The sequence below is a fragment of the Podarcis liolepis genome (assembly GCF_965112155.1).
Source record: "Podarcis liolepis genome assembly, chromosome: 7".
Taxonomy (NCBI): domain Eukaryota; kingdom Metazoa; phylum Chordata; class Lepidosauria; order Squamata; family Lacertidae; genus Podarcis; species Podarcis liolepis.
The window spans coordinates 12,698,438-12,716,732 of NC_139561.1; the positions used below are offsets into that span (position 1 = coordinate 12,698,438).

The window sequence follows — 18,295 nt, forward strand, 5'->3', positions numbered from 1 at the left end:
AGCACAGCTTTGACTGTGTGAGTGTGTGTGTGTATGTGTGTTGGGTTTTTTGTTTGATTTCCCCTTGTGGGTTTCTTTTGCATACAGTGTGACAGTTTTTGCCTTTTGTTGTGGTGTTTCTGACTCTCTGTGCCTTTCCTTTTTGTGTTTTTGTTTCTCCTGCTTCTCCTCAGTTTGCAGCGGGGCCTCGACCTGCCCATCATCATCAGGTACAGTACCCTCCTTGCCCCTCTTCACTACGCCTCCCCTTTGCTGCCAACTGGTTGGGAGGAAAATGTGTAGGGGGGGTGTTACTTGGCTGGCCCTCCACTAATTCCGCAGGCCATGTCCTGCACCTTGCTTTCTTAGAACCCCCCCTTTCTAAAGAACCCCCTAACCCCATGGCACAGTCAAGCTTCATCTTCTAACGGTTACTAATTCTGTTGCATCAATTAACAACCCCACTAACTGTGCTCCCTGGCTTTTGCTGCTGCCACAAAGCTTTCTGATGGCTGTTGGTCTGGGATCTTTGATGTTTGCTTGGTCAGGGGGTGTGTGTGCGTGTGTGTGCTTAGTTTGGTTATCTAGTTCTCTTGGGCACCAGGGGAAATGGGGTCAGAATCCAAAAGACTTGCCCGAAGCTATTGCCACATTACAGTACTCCCAAGTACTTTCCATTCTGAGGATGGCGACATTCCACCTGAAATAAAAACGCCATGAACGTCCACTGCAGTCAGGAGACTGCTTGATTTTCTTTACCAAATAGAGCCATGCTAAGTTGGAAACACGAGAAAAATCTTGAATAGTGAAATCGGTTTCTGGGTTCAGGGGTTTTTCTCTGGTCTTATGGGGCTGGCCCAGCCCACCTTCCATGCCACCTTCAAGGCAGCATCTAGGGGAGGTGTTCATCATCTGAGGTTGACTGCTCTGGATGGACCTATGAGTCCGCCACATTTCTACAACCCGTCCTTGGTCAGAAACAACTCATGAAAAGGGGGTTGCACTGTTGTTTCATCTGAGCCGAAGCATACTGGAGTGGTGAAAGAGTAGGTCTGTGTAGCCCATCACACAAGTCACATCATAGGAGGGGGGGTTCCTCCCCATTGTAGCCTTAAATCATCAGGGAATAAGTTAATTATGATGTGCTCATCTTCTCTCTCCCCGCCCTGCCCCCCAGAACAGACAGCCTGAGTTACTCTTGTGGCTGCCACTTGCTGTGTGGAGGGGTGTGGCTTTTAGATGTGCTATTTCTGGTTAAAATGAGACAGTGTTGTGGCTTCTTCAGTTCTACCTGCTGGAGATGCCAGATCCCATATTTTCTGTGGCTGTTAAAAGGGCCCATATCAGTGGGGGGCAGGGGAGTACTGGGCTTCCTGGCTGGTGCTGTAGATTTTCAAATATCCTTTTACCATCTTCAGTGCTGGACACGGTTACAGTTAGGTTAGTTTAGCTTTAGAGACGGCTTTGAAAAGTGTTGTAACTTGCCGTAAACCTTTATGGTGTCCCATTGATTAGAAACCCAACTCAAAATAATCAAGGGTTAGCTTGGCGCCAGAGTTCAGCTTAACTTCACGTGGTACCAAATGGCTCAAAGCAAATGGGTGATGAGGAGGCAACTGGATTGATGGAGAGTTGTGGAAAGCTTCTTGGATGTCAGGTGCAACTTGAGGTTCCTTCCCATCCCTCCTGCTGCCTTTGAAAATGACAGGAACTCTGATAGTCTAATGCGGAGCACACTCACAGGCATCGTTTCCTGCAGTTATTGTGTCATAAGATGTTCAGGTCAGTGTGACTCATGTGCTCGCGCCATTAACTGGCAGCTCCTCCAGCCCAGCTGCTGTGACGCTTGGTGAGGCTCATTGAACTTGCCAACTGCTATTTGAAGACCGAGGGGGCTGTGGGCACGTCTTCCTCCAGGAGGAGCGCTATTCCTGGGGCCCTTCTTGCTTCTGTGCTCATTCAATTAGCGCAAAGTGTTTGCACAAAGATGTGCAACACAAAGCTGTTGGAAGCAACTGTGAACTCCCCTGTGGGGAGGAGCAGCAAACCTTGTCAAGGAAAGGAGGGAGGGTGTGAAAACACTCTGCTTACCAGGAACTGAGGTTTGCCTCAGAGTGGGAGGGGTTTCTCCTTGGCAGCCTTTGACTCCTGCCTCATTAGGGAATCACATTTTCTATTTAAGAAAATTTCTATTTTAGTTCCCGCTGGGCAGATGCTGTGAATTCTGTCAGGCCTCTTAGTTTCGGGACTGCTGAGCAAGGATTCTTGTGCCAGTCTTGTTTCTCCAGCAGGCTTGGTCCCTTCTACACACTTCTGGTGTGGTACACAGGTGGAACAATCCCTGCCCCCCCCCAGATTGGCTCTGTCACCTTCCAAAGGGCAGGGTTTCTTCTGAGCTCTTCAAGCTCCCATTTCCACTTTTATTTATTTTCTTTTTTCCTCTCTTTCTCTCTCCCACCCCCCTTCCTTAGGTAGTACTTGAGGGTCCCAAGATAACATGTTAGAGAGTAAAGCAGTAGCAGGGGAGTAACCTTCCCACCACCCAGCCAAGATGTTGTCCTCAAACTGCAGCTAGGTGCCTTGAGCCAGATCCACCCCTCCTCTGATGCTGGAAGAAAATGAGCTATTTGTTCACACACTCACTCCGTCCTCCATTCATGCAAACAAGAAGTGTGACTAGTGGTCAAGGGCACATTCCAGAAAGGCTAAAACATTTGGGGTTCAAAGCAAGGGCTAGTGATTGGTGCTGCCTAGAGTCCTGAGGGCCACCAGATCGAGAAGCGTGGAGAGCTGTGTTCAGGCCCTGGGTCTGAGGCCCCCTACCTCTTCCCTAATGGAAGCAGTTTTGCTCATCCTCTCATCCGGGGGCTGCTCTGTCAGGCAGCTGAAACTGTTGGCCTTGGGAAGTTGGGTGTGTCTGGGCATCCCACTGATGACCACCATCACAAAGCCTGCATCTTAACTGCAACGGCCATGAGGGCCAGGGACAAACCAGTGGGCCTGCTGCATAGGCTTGGCCTTGACTCTTTGTGTTCCTGATTTGGCACAAAGTGCTCCTCCAGTGGGATTTGGAACAGGGGCCAGTATTTTGAACTGTTTGACAGAACAATTGTAAAACAGAGAAAAGAACACCAATTCATCTCTGACTCTCTGCTGCAGCCATGGCCTCCATCATCTTGTCTGGAACCCTGAATTTCTTCACTAGTCTGCTAGTATTGCAAGTTGCAGGAGTTGGGATCTGGGAAGGGAGTAGCAGCTGCAGGAGTCTTGCATGTTCCCCTTCCAGACCCTTTTCTGGTGCTGTTTTCAGAGCAGCATATTGGGATTTCTTTCCAGCTCTTGAAGCTGGTCAGGTACTTGGTTGTGTTTGCTTGATCATCAAAGAGACTTCGGCTAGTTGAGTCCCTGAGCGGCTGCTAGACCTGGTCTGCTCTCCAAACAGGAAACAAAATGCAAAGCTCCAAAGCATCACTTTTCCTTCTCTCCGCCCCACAGGCTGTCCCAGCAGGTCAAAAGTGGTTCTTTTGAGGGGTGGCCCAGACAATCTCCGAATTCCTTACGATCCCCTCTGTGCCAGTTTTACATGCCTGGAGAGTTTTCCAGCTGATGTATTGTGCAGCCTTGAGATTTCTCTGTAAGCGAGGCTGCTTTCCAAGGAGGGAGAACTGAGGCAGGCTTGTCCAAGGCCAGCCGGTACATCCCTGGTGGCTGTGGTTTGACTTGACCCTGAGCTCAACCCCCCTGCACTGCTTAGAGCAGGACAAAATTTGTCAGTGGCCTGCTGTGTGTCCTGGTTTCTGTGCAGAAGATTGAAAGAGGAGGCCTCATGGCCATCTAAACCTGGAGCAGCCAGCCAGCAAGGCTGCTCTTGATAGCCAGCGTAGCTGTCCGTCCCTGCCTGTAGCCGCATCCCAGGGGTTGTCTTCTGCATCTCTCCTCCTCCCTATCCACCCTGGAGGTGGATCTCTTCAGAGAGGTGGCTCCTTCTGTCCTCTGCAGACAACCTGTGGCTGTGAGGCAGGGAGACTTCCCTTTCCTTCCTGCTTGACCACTAAACTTGGGGCTGGTTTCTCTCATCTTTTTTTGAGACCATCAAGAGGATTTCAGCAGGGTTCTGATGATCATTGGGCTGTTTTTGTTGGAGAGGAGAAGGGACCCCCAGGAAAGGGTAGTTGTCGTTAGGGCAACTTTTCCTAGCCATTTTCTTTCCACTGAAGCTTTAGTCCCGTGTTGTGTTTTGAGGAAAGCTAACGTCAGTGAAACAAATACTAATTTTAGAAAGCCCTAGACTGTTGCATGATGGTGACTCGGGCCAGGGAGGAGTCCTCGATGCCTACTGGAGGGGCTAGGCAGAAGGAGGGCCTTAGGTTGCATGCTGGAACCCCACCCACCCCTCCTGTTGTTGACCTGTCAGCTGTTCCATTGGCTTTCTTTCTATTTCCTGCTGCTTTCTTGCTTCGTTGTTGAAGGGAGGATTCAGACCCATCCAGGTAACTTTCACTACTGGTTCTGCATGGCCTCACTGCCTCTCGATCACATGCGCCATTAGCGGCCAGGTGTCTTAGTGCCTGACGCATCATTTCGCACATTGAATGTTGAGCGTTGGGAGATGTCGTCGTCACACGTCCCTAGTCCTCTGGTTGACATTTGTGTGGTCAGAGAAGTAAGTTTAGATCCAGGAAGGGGTTGCCGTCTACTTAGATCATGCCCGGAGTGATGAAGAAGCTTCCCCAGTTTCAGGCTGGTCAAGGAAGGTAAGTGTGTGGTTGGCCTAGGACTGAACGCCAGTGCAGGTGTCAGGTTCCTCTTGGCAACCCCTTTAGAGAAGTGGCCTTATACAGTCCATCTCCAAATGACACCCATCACCATTCCTGCCCTGCCCCCTCGCTTCCAGGGCAGGACTCGTTAGATGCAAAGACTATCCTGGTCGGACTCATCACTTTCCCCCGCCCCACCTGCGTTGCACGTGGGGCACGTGGGCTTCCGAGGCAGAAGACCCTTGGCCAGAGAGGGCCAGCTAGTTGTTGATCAGGTGCATGGTGAAAGCACAGTGAGTGCGGCGCACTGCTCTTCCAGGAGATGGCCGGCTAAAATATGGGGCTCCTTGCTTCCCTCCTCCAGTTTTTCCAGAGGCCTCAAATCCAGCCTCCCAGAGCAACGATCCAGAATAGCAGCCCTTCCATCCGTCCTGGTGCACAGACTCCAACCGCTGTCTATCAGACCAATCAGCACATCATGATGGTGAACCACCTTCCTATGCCGTATCCAATGCCTCAGGGCCCCCAGTACTGTATACCACAGGTAAGGTCACAGCACCCTTAAAATGATACAGTTGGCTTGCATCTTAACCTGCACAATTGCAGCTTCACAGGCTTGGCACCCGGCCAGCTAACAGGGCACAAATTAAACCTACGCAAGGTGAAGAACTCATTAAGCCTGTGTGAGAGCTTCCCAGTCCCTGGTAAGCAAATGAGAGAGCTTAAAAGCTCTCTGCCTTGCATGGGGAGGGCAAGACCCACACAGCGCACTGGCATTTCAGCAAGGTAGTGATGCTCATGCCAGGGTGTTTCCAGGGTTGTTTTGACTATAAGCAATTTTGGTTTTATGTGACATCCCCAAAAAGAAACCGCGGCGCAAGTTGCGAGTTGACTGTAAAGTTTTGCCATTAATGGCAGGTAGGGAGGCATGTAAGTGCTCCTGTTCTTTAATTCGGCTGGTGGTGACGATATATCTGTAGCTGCCTGCAGGTTGTGTTCAATGTCGGCCCTCTTGTGACTCAACTGGGTGCAAGTTAAATTACGGGTGTGCTTCCGTTTCCCTCCTTCCCATGAGTTTTCAGTCCTTGGGTGGAAAAGGGGAATCTGGGAAGGTCTGGGAGGAATCTCTGGCACTTGGTATTCAGGCACCTGCCTTACCCAGGCCATTGGCCCACCTAGCTCAGTATTGTCTACACTGACTGGCAGCAATGGCCCTCTGAGGTTTCAGGAGAAGGGGTCTTTTCCCAGCCCTATGTGAAGATGCTGCCAGGGATCAAACCTGGGGGCCCTCTGCATGCCAAGCAGGGGCTCTGCCACTTCGCTGAGACCCTTCCCCTGGAATTTTGGAACCTGCAATATATTTGTTTTATTTATTTATTGCTTTTTTAGCTCCCAGCATTCCTCAAAGGTGTTCAGAGCAGCATCGCATGGGACTGTATCCAGCTAAGTTTTACTCAGAGTAGACCCATCAAAATGAACACACCTAGGTTAACCAAGTCTGTTGATTCCAATGGATCTCCTCTGAGCAGGCCTACTGTTGGATACAACCCATGATGTTCAGTCTCCCCCTTTTTAAGTCTTCACAACAGCCCTGTGAGGTAGGTGGCTGCGCCCTTTGTATTGCCCTCCACTGCTGCATCTTTTCCCTCTTTGCTCTGCCTGGTGTGGGAAGAGAGGCCAGTATGTAGTCTGGAACTGTATTGATTGTGGACTTAGTCCCTGCTGCCAAGGGACCAGCGGGTCAGGAAGTGGGCCACAAACTGCCCAGCACTTGCCATGAGGCCAAGAATTGGCATTTGCAGGGCCGAGCGGGGAACTGCATTAATGGCATCATTAATAAGTTAGCAGGATAGCTTTTCCTGCTCATAAAGCGCCTTGCGCCATTTTCTGAGCCTCTTGTGCCATTTCTGTTTCAGTATCGTCATAGCGGCCCTCCCTATGTGGGGCCCCCACAACAATATCCCGTTCAGCCGCCAGGGCCTGGACCATTTTACCCAGGACCGGGACCCGGAGAGTTCCCCAACGCCTATGGTAAGAAGAGGTTTCCTTTGAAGGGAGATGGGTAGCAGAGCAAGGGCCATTTGACGTGGTCTTTTCACCCTGTAGCCCGACCTTTATGCAAACCACGCTTCCTGTGTTCGTATTCCACACCTTCAGCACTGTAGTGTTCCCATTTTGGCTTCTCTGTGTTAAAACGAATATACAGTAGGCCTGCAGGTTATGTTCCAGGGGTTCACATGCAAATGCAAATGCAAAGCCAGGAAAAACCCCAGAATCACCCCCGTTTAACTGTCTCTGTCTTGCTGGGCACTGGGAAGGTCATGCGAGGCCTCTGGAAGAGGCGGGGGAGCTTCTGTGAGATCTTGCTGGAGTCTCACACAGTCTTCCAGAGGTGTTGCGCAGCCTTCCCAGAGCTTTCACCTTGCTTATCAAGATCTGGGAAGGTTGCATGAGATCTTGTATGACCCCTTATGGCTGCCTGCCCCCTCCAATTCGTTTATTTTCCTGCCATCTGCACAAAGCTGCAGTTGTGCAAATAAATCACATGTAAGTTGCAGGTCTAAATTGTGACTTGAGTAGATTTCCTCTTTAATTTTGATGAATGAATTCTGTCACTTTGGCTGCATTGCCTTACTGGTGCGCTCTGGTCATCCTGGGGCAGAGGGGGCAGGAAGAGAGTTAGGCAAGGACAACCAAAGCACTTAACTGCTGGTGAGCTTGCTTGGAGATCTTCCTTTGGCACCTGAGGTCAGGGCCAGCCTTGCCATCAGAAGGTGTAAAATAGTGTTTTAAAAAAAGAGGTATGGGAGTGGATTGGGGGCTTAAAATCTCTGGAAGCTGGAGTCTGCCCAGCACCCAGCCCTGTGGGTTATTGGCTTTCTTGTGAAATTGGAGCATGTTCACCACTTTGCTTAGAACCTTTGGCAAATGGGAGACTCTGAGGTCTTTACTTTCTTAGGAGTAGAGGGTGCACTTTGCTTCATTGGCTCATTGGCTTTGTATGTGTGTGTGCGTGTGTGTGTGTGCGCGTGCGCGCATGCATGCATGCAGAGGTTGAGGAGGTGGCTTTGTTGCTCCAGGAAAGAAACTGAGCCTGTCATGTCATTGGCCCATTCCTATGGAACTCTTTGCCACTGGCGATTCAGCGGGCGCCTTCTGTGCCAACTTTTAAATGCCTACTGAAAACTCTTCTGTTCCACTAGGCCTGTGCAGGCAGTTAAGAGTACATCCTTCCACAGTGGTCTAATAATTCTTGTTTTTAATTTTTTTATGGTTTTACTGTATGGTTTTTCATTGTACAGTGGTGCCTCGCAAGATGAAATTAATCCGTTCCGCGAGTCTCTTCGTCTTGCGAAGCACGGCTATTAGCGGTTTAGCGGCTATTAGCGGCTTAGCGGCTTTTAACGGCTTAGCGGCTTTAAGAAAAAGGAAGCAAACTCTCAAGAACTCGCAAGATGTTTCGTCTTGCGAAGCAAGCCCATAGGGAAATTTGTCTTGCGGAACGACTCAAAAACGGAAAACTCTTTCGTCTTGCGCGTTTTTCATCTTGCGAGGCATTCGTCTTGCGAGGTACCACTGTAGTAAGCTGCTGTGATACACACACACACACACACACACACACACACACACATGCAAGCCTCCCAAGCAGAGGGAGCAAGTGGCCCCTCATTTCCCTGACCTTGAAAGAGGAAAACTAGGAGTCACACTTTGAGGTAGCTCATCCTGGGTGAAGGGCACTTTGAGCACTTTGAGCCACAGGCAGGCAGCCAAAGGAGTGAGCCTAAGATTCTCCTTGTCCCCCTTTACCCATTGCAGGGGCACCTTTCTACCCAACTCCCCCGGTGTATCAGTCCACACCCATCATAGTGCCTACGCAGCAGCAGCAGCCAATCCCACCAGCCAAGCGGGAGAAGAAAACGGTAAGAGAGCTCTGCAGCTGAATGCTGAGCCCTGTGGGTTGAAGGGAGAAGCTGGAAATTGGGGAGGTTGGCACTCCCCTCACCATGGGAGGAGTCTCTCTCACAGGTGTTCTGTTTAAAGCCTTTGTTGTTATTTACTCACCTTCCACGGATGTGTTTTAAGGTGAAATCCGCAATATAATCAAAACAGTTTAAAATAGCAGCAAACGAATGGGAAAACCCTAAAAAGAAACACCCATTGTGGAGACCTCAGCCAGCTAAGAAAGCTTTTCGGAACTAAAATGCCTCTTGGCAACACCTTAGTGGGCGTTATAATGGGGGTGCCTTTTGGGGTGGGGGTGTAACATTATAAAAGGGGCGCCTCTTGGGGTGGGGTTTCCTTCCACCATGTGCTGCTGTGGCCCTTGGTGCGGCCCTCTGAACTGTGAGTCGCGAGTGTCATGCTCCCCTCACAGCATGAGGCTGGGCCCCCAGCCAAGCCACCTTTTTGGGGAGGTGATTTGAGCGGGTGCTTCGTTCCATCCTTTCCAGATCCGCATCCGAGATCCCAACCAAGGGGGCAAAGACATAACAGAAGAGATCATGTCTGGTGGAGGAAGCCGCAACCCCACACCTCCCACGGTCAGGCCCTCGTCCACGCCCACCCCGCCCCAGGTAACTGCGTGGGGATGGACACGTGGTGGTGGTAGGCTGGCACTCATTCTCTGCTGTAGCCTCCTTGCGCAGCGTCAGTATCCTGCTGGCGCTTCTTGCCCTCACCCTCTCCTGCTCATCAGCTGCAAGGCAAAGCCAGTCGTCTTTGAAACACTTCTTGCCAGAGATGAGCCAGCTTCTGAGGGCAAGGGAAGTTGGAGAAGGACCTTGGCTGCTTCAGGCGGGAGGGTCTCCAGGACTTGGGTTGTGGAACGTGCCCCAATTGTAGGTCCTCTCGGTTTATTGTTATTCAACACTTCATTTTTTTTTTAACAAAGTGCTTTGAAAGGCTTTCAGTTGAATTGTGGCAACCTTTAAATCGTTGGGTTGGGGAGAGGCATGCTTTCCCCCCCAAATTCCATGGCATGGGGGGTGTCCAGATAACTGGTTGTGCCTTCTCCTTTCTCGCTGCTGTGAATAGTAATTTGTCTTTCTCCTCCTGCTGCTTTTTTCCCTCCCTCCCCATGCGCTTTTTTTGGACCGTATATCTTATTTCTTCCTTTTCTTGATTTTTTTTCCTTTCCAACCCAACTGGGTTTTCTGCCCCTCTTGCTCGCTTGTGTTCCATGTTGCTAGTTTTTATGTTCGCATGCTCATTATCACCCTTTTTTGTACTTCAAATCCCAGCAGCTGCCCAGCCAGGTCCCCGAGCACAGCCCTGTGGCGTTCGGGGCCATGGAGAGCTCTCACCTCGCCGCCAGCACCCCCATCGCTGTGACAAGCGACCTGAAGCAAGGTGGGTGGACGGATCTCTTTGTCCCAGTTTTGAGAGGTGCTCTCCCTCTCTCTGTGAGGAGCCTCGAGAGCTGGTGAATCTGTGAGCCTGAACACTGAATCATTTCTGACCTTGTGGAAAGCACCACGTTTCAGCTTCCCATCTGCAAGTTGGTGGTGACGATAACATTGACCTGCCTTGCTGGTTTCTGTAGTGCTTTCACAAGCAGCCTGTTGGGCACTTTTTCTAGCCATGCCCCCACCCCAAAAACACATGAAGTTAACAAGTTTTCTGAATTTTGACCAAGACAGACTAGGGGGGAAAGGTGTCGTAAATGACCTCTCACTGATAGGAGCACAACATCTGGAAGGCACCTGGTTGGCAAAGGCAGTCTCAAGCTAGTGCTTAAATGAGCTGTAAATTCTTTGTGACAAGGAAGCCCCTTCTTTGGCACCCTAGAATCATCAGTTTGACTGCTGGCCCGTTGGGCAGCTCCTTTCACACTTGCTCCCCACTGAATGCTCAATAGAACCAAGTGCTTCTTTGCTGCCAACACCTCCGCAGGGGTGGTTGACGTAGGTGGCTGCAGCAGCGAGCGGTCGTGGTCACAGTTCTGGCCAGTTCTGTTGTGACCCAGCACAGCCACTCTGAACCTGGAAGGAGGGCAGCAACTGCCAGGTTGCAGTGGCTGCCCAGTTGCTGCTCTGCTGAGTGCTTAGAGGGACCCAGCTGCACTTCTTAGGGTTCTCCATTGAGGAGGGAGGCAGGTGTAGCTGAGGTTGTTGGTATTCTGTGGGGTGGCTGATGGAGAAGACATTGGGGGAATGATACTCACATTTTAAGGGCATTTTTGGCAGGGTTCTGAGTCACTGCAGCTGCTATGACTCTCTTGGCCAAGTAGGAAGGAGTCTCGGGGGGGGGGAATGTTTGTAGGGCTGCCTGGGCTGACAGGCATTCATAGTTGTTGCTCTTAATTTAATAATGATGGTGTTAATTTAATATTTGTTTCACTGTTTTTAATTATGCATGGGTGGGCTGTCGCTTGTTCTCTTTCTGGTTGTTCTAAAAACATTGCAACAGTAAATGCTCTTAAAATACACGTCTTTACTTCTGTTTTTGCAATATAACTTAGAATATATCTAAGAGCCTTGTTGAGACTTGATGTATCCATGAAACAATCTCTGCTTCTAGATGTCAAGATTAGAAATTAAACCTGGTCTTTGAACACCTTGCACATTTCTTGAGTTCCCCCAGCTGTACAATGGGGCTTTGGGTTGTAACTCCTCCTTCTGGGATATGCAGGGTCACCTTGGGGTAAGACTCTGGGCAGGGGGTGGAGCAGGTAACGGGGACTGGGCAATTTTTAGTCTTTATTTCTTAAATACATAACCCATCTGGTGCCCCAGGCAGTTAACATTGGATAATAATAATAATAATAATAATAATGGCAGTAAACAAGGCAGGTAAAATCACTTCTATAGAATTAATTAAATACCACTGGCACTAGAATAAATTTAAACAATTTATAGGTACTGGAGTCAAACACCTGTCAGGATAAAAATGCACAGGTGCATCTCACATTACGTCGGGGTTATGATCCTGGCTGTCAGGTGCAAAGGCAAAAACATGTAAAACTAGAACAGCCTCTGGAATGGTCCCGCAAGACCACCCCTACCTGTCCAAAAGCAGTGCTGAGCAGGCCTTGCCCCTGCCCCTCCATGTAAGACACCTCATCGTTCTCACTAAGCTGTATAAAGGCCTTGCAAGGGCGCTCATGAGATCTTGGACTAGGCTTCCAGGGTTTTTTTCTTGCTCTTCTGCCCCTTTTTATTTTTTAAAAAATTCAGTGATCCATGTAAGGTATGATCAAGAAAGTGAAATCAGCCTAAGGTGCGATCTACCTGTATTTTCTTGCCGGCAGAAGGGATTATATAGACTCCCCTTGATATGGGAGCTCTAGACATTGGGAGCAGACACTGAAGGGGCTCCCCACTTAGGAGCCCACCAAATGTCCTTTGGGTGTTCACAGGACAGAAAGAAGAGCCCCTCTGGAAAATCTTGACGTCCAGACCTCAAGTGATAGACTGTAGTTACTGGGAGTGAGCCACATTCTGCTTTATGTCTGGCCAAAGGCAAAAAATAAAAAAATTAAGATGTTGCATTCAGTCAGTTCATGATAGCTGATCTGAAAGTCAGAGGCTGGCTGCAAAAGCTTTGAGTAAATGGCAGCCAGAAGATTTCTCAGCCTTGCGACTCCCACAAGACTAGTCCTCTTCTTTCCTAGTGGTGCTTCAGTGCCCCTTGAACCAATCCCCTCAGTTGCTGCCATTGTCTTTGGTGACCCTATAGCAGAGGTGGCCTTCCAGTGTTCAGTCCCTTATTTACTGACTTGTGCAAGACAGTTGGGTTTCAGATATTAGTGGCAAAACCTTTTTTTGTAAATAGCGAGTGGCCCTCTTGACTGTGAGTTTAGAAAGGCACCAAGAGTCCAAAGGGGGATGTTCAGGTGGTCCCTTGACAGTAGTGACAGGAGGCACCAGGCTCAGCCTAGCTTGTGGGGGTGATGCATGCGCTCCACTCGTTGCATTGGCTGCTGAATTGGGCTTGCATCCCAAGATTCCCATTGTACATCTTGCATCTCCACCCCTCATGCGCGCATAAAAAGGCTCTTTAGGGTAAAAAACGAATGCTGTGGGGCGGAGGGAGCTCCAACATAGTTCTCAGGACTTGAGACATTGTCTTTTGATTTATCCTGTAAAGGCATATCCATGTTGTTAATCAGCGTCTTCGAAGCAACCTTGGCAAAGAAATCCACAAAAGGGCCTGTAGTTCACTTTTTTCACATCTACACTGCTTGCACATGGGAGCCCTTTGTAGCTCCAAAAAGTCCCCTCCTCTGTGAGGAGGGGGTTCTTAGTGCCAAGGCAAGTGGCCCTTGAAGCCAAACTGCCCTATTAGGAACCACCAAAGAGAACAGATAGGGTTTGGGGGCTCAGACTCCTTTTGTATTGCCGAATGGGTGGCAAGCAAACTTGACAGAAAAGAGCAGCACATTGCTTGCTTAATCCCAGTTTCTTCCTTCAGTAACCTCTGGGCTGAGAATTGAGGACTCTGGGCAGGGAGGTGCGTGGGGGTTACTGCAGTTCCTCTTGGAAAGTGGGAGTGCGTGGATAATTGATGCAAATTCATTCTGATTTGACGAGTTAAATGGCCCTTTCTAACTCTTCCATTTTTTCCCCCCAGAAGAGAAGCCTAAAGCAGATCCAGTATTAAAATCTCCTTCCCCTGCCCTCAGACCAGAGCCTAGTGGAGAGAGGAAAGATCAAATGGGCCTGACAGCAGAGACCCCGACCACCTCCTCCTCCGAGACCTCAACAGAGCTTCCTCTCACGGCTTTGCCCTCCCCTGCGGTGGTCATTGCTGCCGCCGCCACTCCTCTGCCTCCTAAATCAACGTTTGCACCAGACTCAGAGGATGGATGTGAACTTGCTTCCTCGAAACAGGAAGCTGCACCTCTTCACAGTGCTGCGCCCTGCTTGGAAGTGCCCGTCTGCCCCCCAACAGATGACGCCAGCGCGGATATAGGCAGGGAGCCCCCTAGAATAGTCCCCAACGACCTCCAAGTGACTGCTAGTACTAATCTAATTACTGAACTGAATGGAGTTAGTGAAAGGGTCACAGTGACTGATGGCATCTTGGAACCAGATCAACCAGAGGCAGCTGGACCCTTGGCTGTGGATCTAGAGAGCCCAGAGGCACCTCTGGACGAGGCAGAAAGTGTGCCACTTCCAGCTTCCGTCGCTCTTCCGGCTGTTCCATCTCTGCCTCCATCTCCTCCTCCCAGCCCTCCTCCCGTTTCTGCCGCTGCTACTGTTAGAGCGACGAGCCCTCTTCCTCCGCCACCATCTGCTTCTCCTCTCCCACTACCTGGTGCCCTCCCTGCTCTTCAGGGGGATTTAGAAGGAGAGGAGGCCACAAGAACTACCCTTGGCGAAGACACCCAGGAAAATCTGGAGAAAGAAGAGGTGGAGGTAGACGGGCAACTGGAGGACAATGCAGACTCTCAGGGCTTGAATTCAAAGAAGGGCCCCGGAGCAGGTGAGTGTCCTCACAGGGGGTCACAATGGTCTCTCCCAACTCCTTAAAAGTCTGTGGTACAGTTTATTCAGAGCCTGGACAGCTTTGCGGGGGGGGGGGGGGGGAGGTTGGCTGCACAGGGGAAATAGGATCAGTTGCCTCAACTCCATGTGTGAGTGTGTGCTTTCTCTTGTTCGGTTGCAACTTGGAAAAGGATCTAGAGATGTGTATTTCAGAGGGCAGCTAAGTAGGCCCAGAGGAGGCCGGATGGGTGGGAAATTTGCCCAGTTCCTTAGATTTGTTTCAAATCCTGAAGGGGAGACAGGGACTGATGGGGACGGGGTAGGCTTGTTTCCTTCCCCACAATGAACAGGGCTTCTGTGGTATGATGAGCAAAAGCGAGAAACAGCCTGTGAAAGTGGTTTGTTTTTATGCTTCCTGCTTTATCTAGCAGAAAGCAGGCAGAACAACCATTTAGGGAGAGCTGCATTGGTGGGTGGGTGGCAGACTTGGGATGGTTCAAATGCTTGGCATTTTGCTGCTTCTCTCTCTCTCGTAAAAAAACAATTCACAAAACCCACCTTCTTTTCTGGCTCAGAATCACTTCCCATATTATTCATTTTTAAGTTATTTTTATCCTACATCTTTAGAATTGAGCTTTTTACCTTTGCCCTGTTCCCTTTCCTTTTACATAAAAAGAAACCCAAGCAGTCCCCAGAGTTGCTCACAAATGATTTTTGAGATTACTTGCCAACACCTCTTTAATACCTGAAGGAGCGTCTCCACCCCCATCGTTCTGCCCGGACGCTGAGGTCCAGCGCCAAGGGCCTTCTGGCGGTTCCCTCATTGCGAGAAGCAAAGCTACAGGGAACCAGGCAGAGGGCCTTCTCGGTAGTGGCGCCCGCCCTGTGGAACGCCCTCCCATCAGATGTCAAAACGATAAACAACTACCTGACATTCAGAAGACATCTTAAGGCAGCCCTGTTCAGGGAAGTTTTTAATGTATGATATTTTAGTGCTTTTTTGGTTTCTGTGGAAGCCGCCCAGAGTGGCTGGGGAAACCCAGCCAGATGGGCGGGGTACAAATAATAAATTATTATTATTTAATGTTAAAAGTTTCAGTGTGTCTCTGAGAAATATGTAGGGTATTTGAATTGCATTTCTTATCAAAGAGATCATCGCCCCAGTTTGAGGTAGTTTTCTTTTAATTTTCTCTAGTTGCACAGCTTTGCCAAAATATTTTCTCTTTCTTCTCTCCCCCCCCCCATAGAAGCCAATTATGGGATGTTGGTGGCTTGTGAGGATTTGAGGAAAGTCAGCCAGCAGCAGCAGCATATGGGGTGTGGAGTTTAGATGGGAAGTAGGAAAAGCCCCTCTTTTTTTCTTGTGTCAGTGTAGCACCTGCTTCTTCCTGCTTCTCACCAATATTTTTGTGTGAGTTGGAAGCTGCCTCTCCAGGGTGCTTGGGTGCCTTAGAAGGTGTGCTTGGATTGTTGTCCTTTCAGACTTGGGCCCTTCACAATCACGTCTCTTCTCTTGATCTGGGGAAGATTGCAACGCTTTCCCTCTCATCTGTGTTGCAGCTCCCTGCGTGGGCATGCGCTGAAGTGGTGGAAAGTAGGGGAGCCAGCTGCTGTAATGCTGCAAAGGACTTGGTTTGGCAGTGGAGCCTCCTTGCCAGCAGAGATGCTGACAGCACCAGGACATGACTTGGGGGTCTCAGTCTCTGAAATGGCCCTTCACACCCAACTGCCATTGTCTGAAGGCTGGTGCCATTCCTTCCTCATCTGCAAACATGGGGGCTGCTGCCACCACAGACAGAAGTAGATGGTAGCTCCTCCCCCCTCTCACCCAGTGCCATGGGGTGGTGCCTCATATGGGCATGGCCTGGACTTGCACACACCCCTCCCAGGGTTCCTCCTGAGCCTTGCCTGACAGGGTAGTATGTCATAGTCTTCTGCCATCGCATTATGACATGGCAACAGGGCTATGCTCCAGTCAAGCCTTAAGTTTCATCCCTCGGACCTCCCTGCGATCCTTTTGTCCTTGGTCATTGGCGGCCAGTGCTAGTGGAAAGGGAGGCCGTGAGCTGCTTTGTGGGGTGGCCACAGAATTTGCAGTTCCTGTCCTGGTGGGAGAATCCCAGGTATGTGCTTAAGGCAGGTCACCACTAGCATTTCTAAGCAGTGGCGTTTGTCTTCTGGGCATCTCCCCAGGTGGGAGGAAGCACTGGGTTCATTACTGAACTCTGCAGTTAACTTGAAGGGGACTCTGGGGGGAGCGGGGAGAGAGAAAACACTTAAGAGGAACCTTGGCTGGGCTTTATGGCCATCAATTGTTAAAAAGAGAAGCATCTGGGAATGTTTTAATAACCGTGACTCCAGGCATATGAATGGCTGTTCTGCAGTTCTAATGACTTCTACTTAGGCTGGCTCTGAATTGCTAAAGTCCAGAATATCTTGGGTTGGTCTGTCAGGTGCAGCTGAGAAGCATCCTGTGTTGCTTTATCCGTCCTCATTGCCTTTATTTATGGGCGTACAAAGAAGCCACCGCACAAGGAGGCTCCTCTCCACTATCCTCTGTTTCTATCAAGCTTAAATATTGCAATTAGAAGGAAGGAGGGAGGTTTAGGGTAATTAAGCCTATTACAATTTAATGCACAGATGGGAGGTAACTTTTGCTTTGTGGCTTGTTTTGAGGAGTAGGTGAAAAGTTGCCCGTTGCACAGTTATGCAGGTCATTTGTGTGTCCACCAGTAACTAGTTTCTATAGAAAGTCCTGACCATTTTCTGAACTGGCGGAAGTGAATTTAAGCCCATTGTGGCTGCAGTAGGGCAGGGTGTGGGGAGCACATTTTGCACCAGCCTCCAGAGGTAGTAGGTGGTGAGCTCTTTGTAGATAGTTTTTTTTTTCTACTGAGATGGGTCTCACTGATTTCACCAGCTGAAATGCTGTACTCATTCCTGGAAGGATAAGACCACCAATAGGACACAGTGGCTGTGTGCTTCCTTCCAGCTCAGAGGCCGCTTGCTTCTGAATACCAGTGGGTAAAACAGGCCACCAAAAAATCTCTGTTGTTTTCTGCAAGTAGACCAGGAACCCCCATGCATTTCAGTCGGTAGACCTGGCTTCTGAGAATCCCCATCCTCACTAAATAGCAATCGCTGGGGAAGAACAGCAGGACTGAGGGTTAAGTTATTTTCCTTGGGTCAAAGCTGGCCAGGCTCTTTGTCCCCTCGTGCTTTGTCACAGCTCTCTGGGTCCACCACCTCTTCCAAGCTGATGCTGTTAACAAGCTGCTAACCCTTTGGCACATTTTAAGGTGCTCAGACCTATTTCTGCTCTTGTTGCCAACAGAAACAATATTAAGCAAAGACTCATGGTTCTCCAAAGCCGCCTCTTTATATAGGCCCTGTTGGTGTTTGCCCTCTGGTGTTGGAGGTGTAGAACTGCACTGTGGCTGTGTTTTGACTTGGTGTGGGTGGCATGAGAGAAAGAGATAATTGGGATGGAGGAATCTGCTCTTCCAGGTTGGAAGCACAATGAATCATCTTTTCAAGGGGCATTTAAAATTACACTGCAAAAATCAATTGCTCTCAGTGTTTCATTTGCAAAGTCTCATACAAGAGGACTTACATAGGCAGCTTTGTGTCCCCACTGCACCCCACAGCTGCCTATTGCTGTGTCTTGCCTTGGACCAAGGAAGAGGCAACAGGGCCAGGGCCACGCTTCCGTAAATTGTCAGGAAGTCAGAGGAACTTCAGTGAGGGGCAGAAGTGTCACCTCTTGGTTCATTTGCAGCTCTAGAATCTTTTGAATTGTTTTCCTAATGGCAACTGTCAACGTGACCCTTTTCCCCTTGTCTTCAGGTTGTTTCTGTGAGGCTGAGGCAAGTTTCTCCCCTCCCCATAGTTTTAAGCTTACTGGAAAAGGGGAGCCCATGCTCAAGGCTGTTCTGTTCCAAGCAGGCTCCGGATTTGGCAAATAACCTGTCCAACTTTATCTTGTAGCCCAAACAGCTGCAACTGCACCAAAGATGTGGAACAAACCAAAAGAGCGGAGCCAGGCCGCTGAGGAGGGGGTGGAGGCCGAACCCGAGGTAAGGCGGGCAGGAGGGCGGAGAGGTGGGGTGCTCAGGAGCCATCGTGCTGCCA

At 49.8% G+C, this 18,295-nt stretch overlaps 1 protein-coding gene across 50 annotated transcripts in view; it reads left to right on the forward strand.

The window, feature by feature from the left end:
- EIF4G3 (eukaryotic translation initiation factor 4 gamma 3) overlaps positions 1-18,295 on the forward strand; it is an 80,272-nt gene that overhangs the window by 39,205 nt on the left and 22,772 nt on the right. For 19 of the 50 annotated variants that reach the window (XM_083514613.1, XM_083514615.1, XM_083514567.1 and 16 more), the window contains 8 exons: positions 174-209; positions 5,101-5,280; positions 6,653-6,767; positions 8,553-8,656; positions 9,188-9,310; positions 9,977-10,085; positions 13,308-14,162; positions 18,152-18,240. In XM_083514613.1, coding sequence (XP_083370739.1) covers positions 174-209; positions 5,101-5,280; positions 6,653-6,767; positions 8,553-8,656; positions 9,188-9,310; positions 9,977-10,085; positions 13,308-14,162; positions 18,152-18,240 — 1,611 coding nt within the window. Of the gene's footprint in view, positions 1-173; positions 210-4,448; positions 4,470-5,100; positions 5,281-6,652; positions 6,768-8,552; positions 8,657-9,187; positions 9,311-9,976; positions 10,086-13,307; positions 14,163-18,151; positions 18,241-18,295 lie in introns of all 50 variants that reach the window. The other 31 variants (XM_083514614.1, XM_083514611.1, XM_083514568.1 and 28 more) reach the window with 5 other exon arrangements.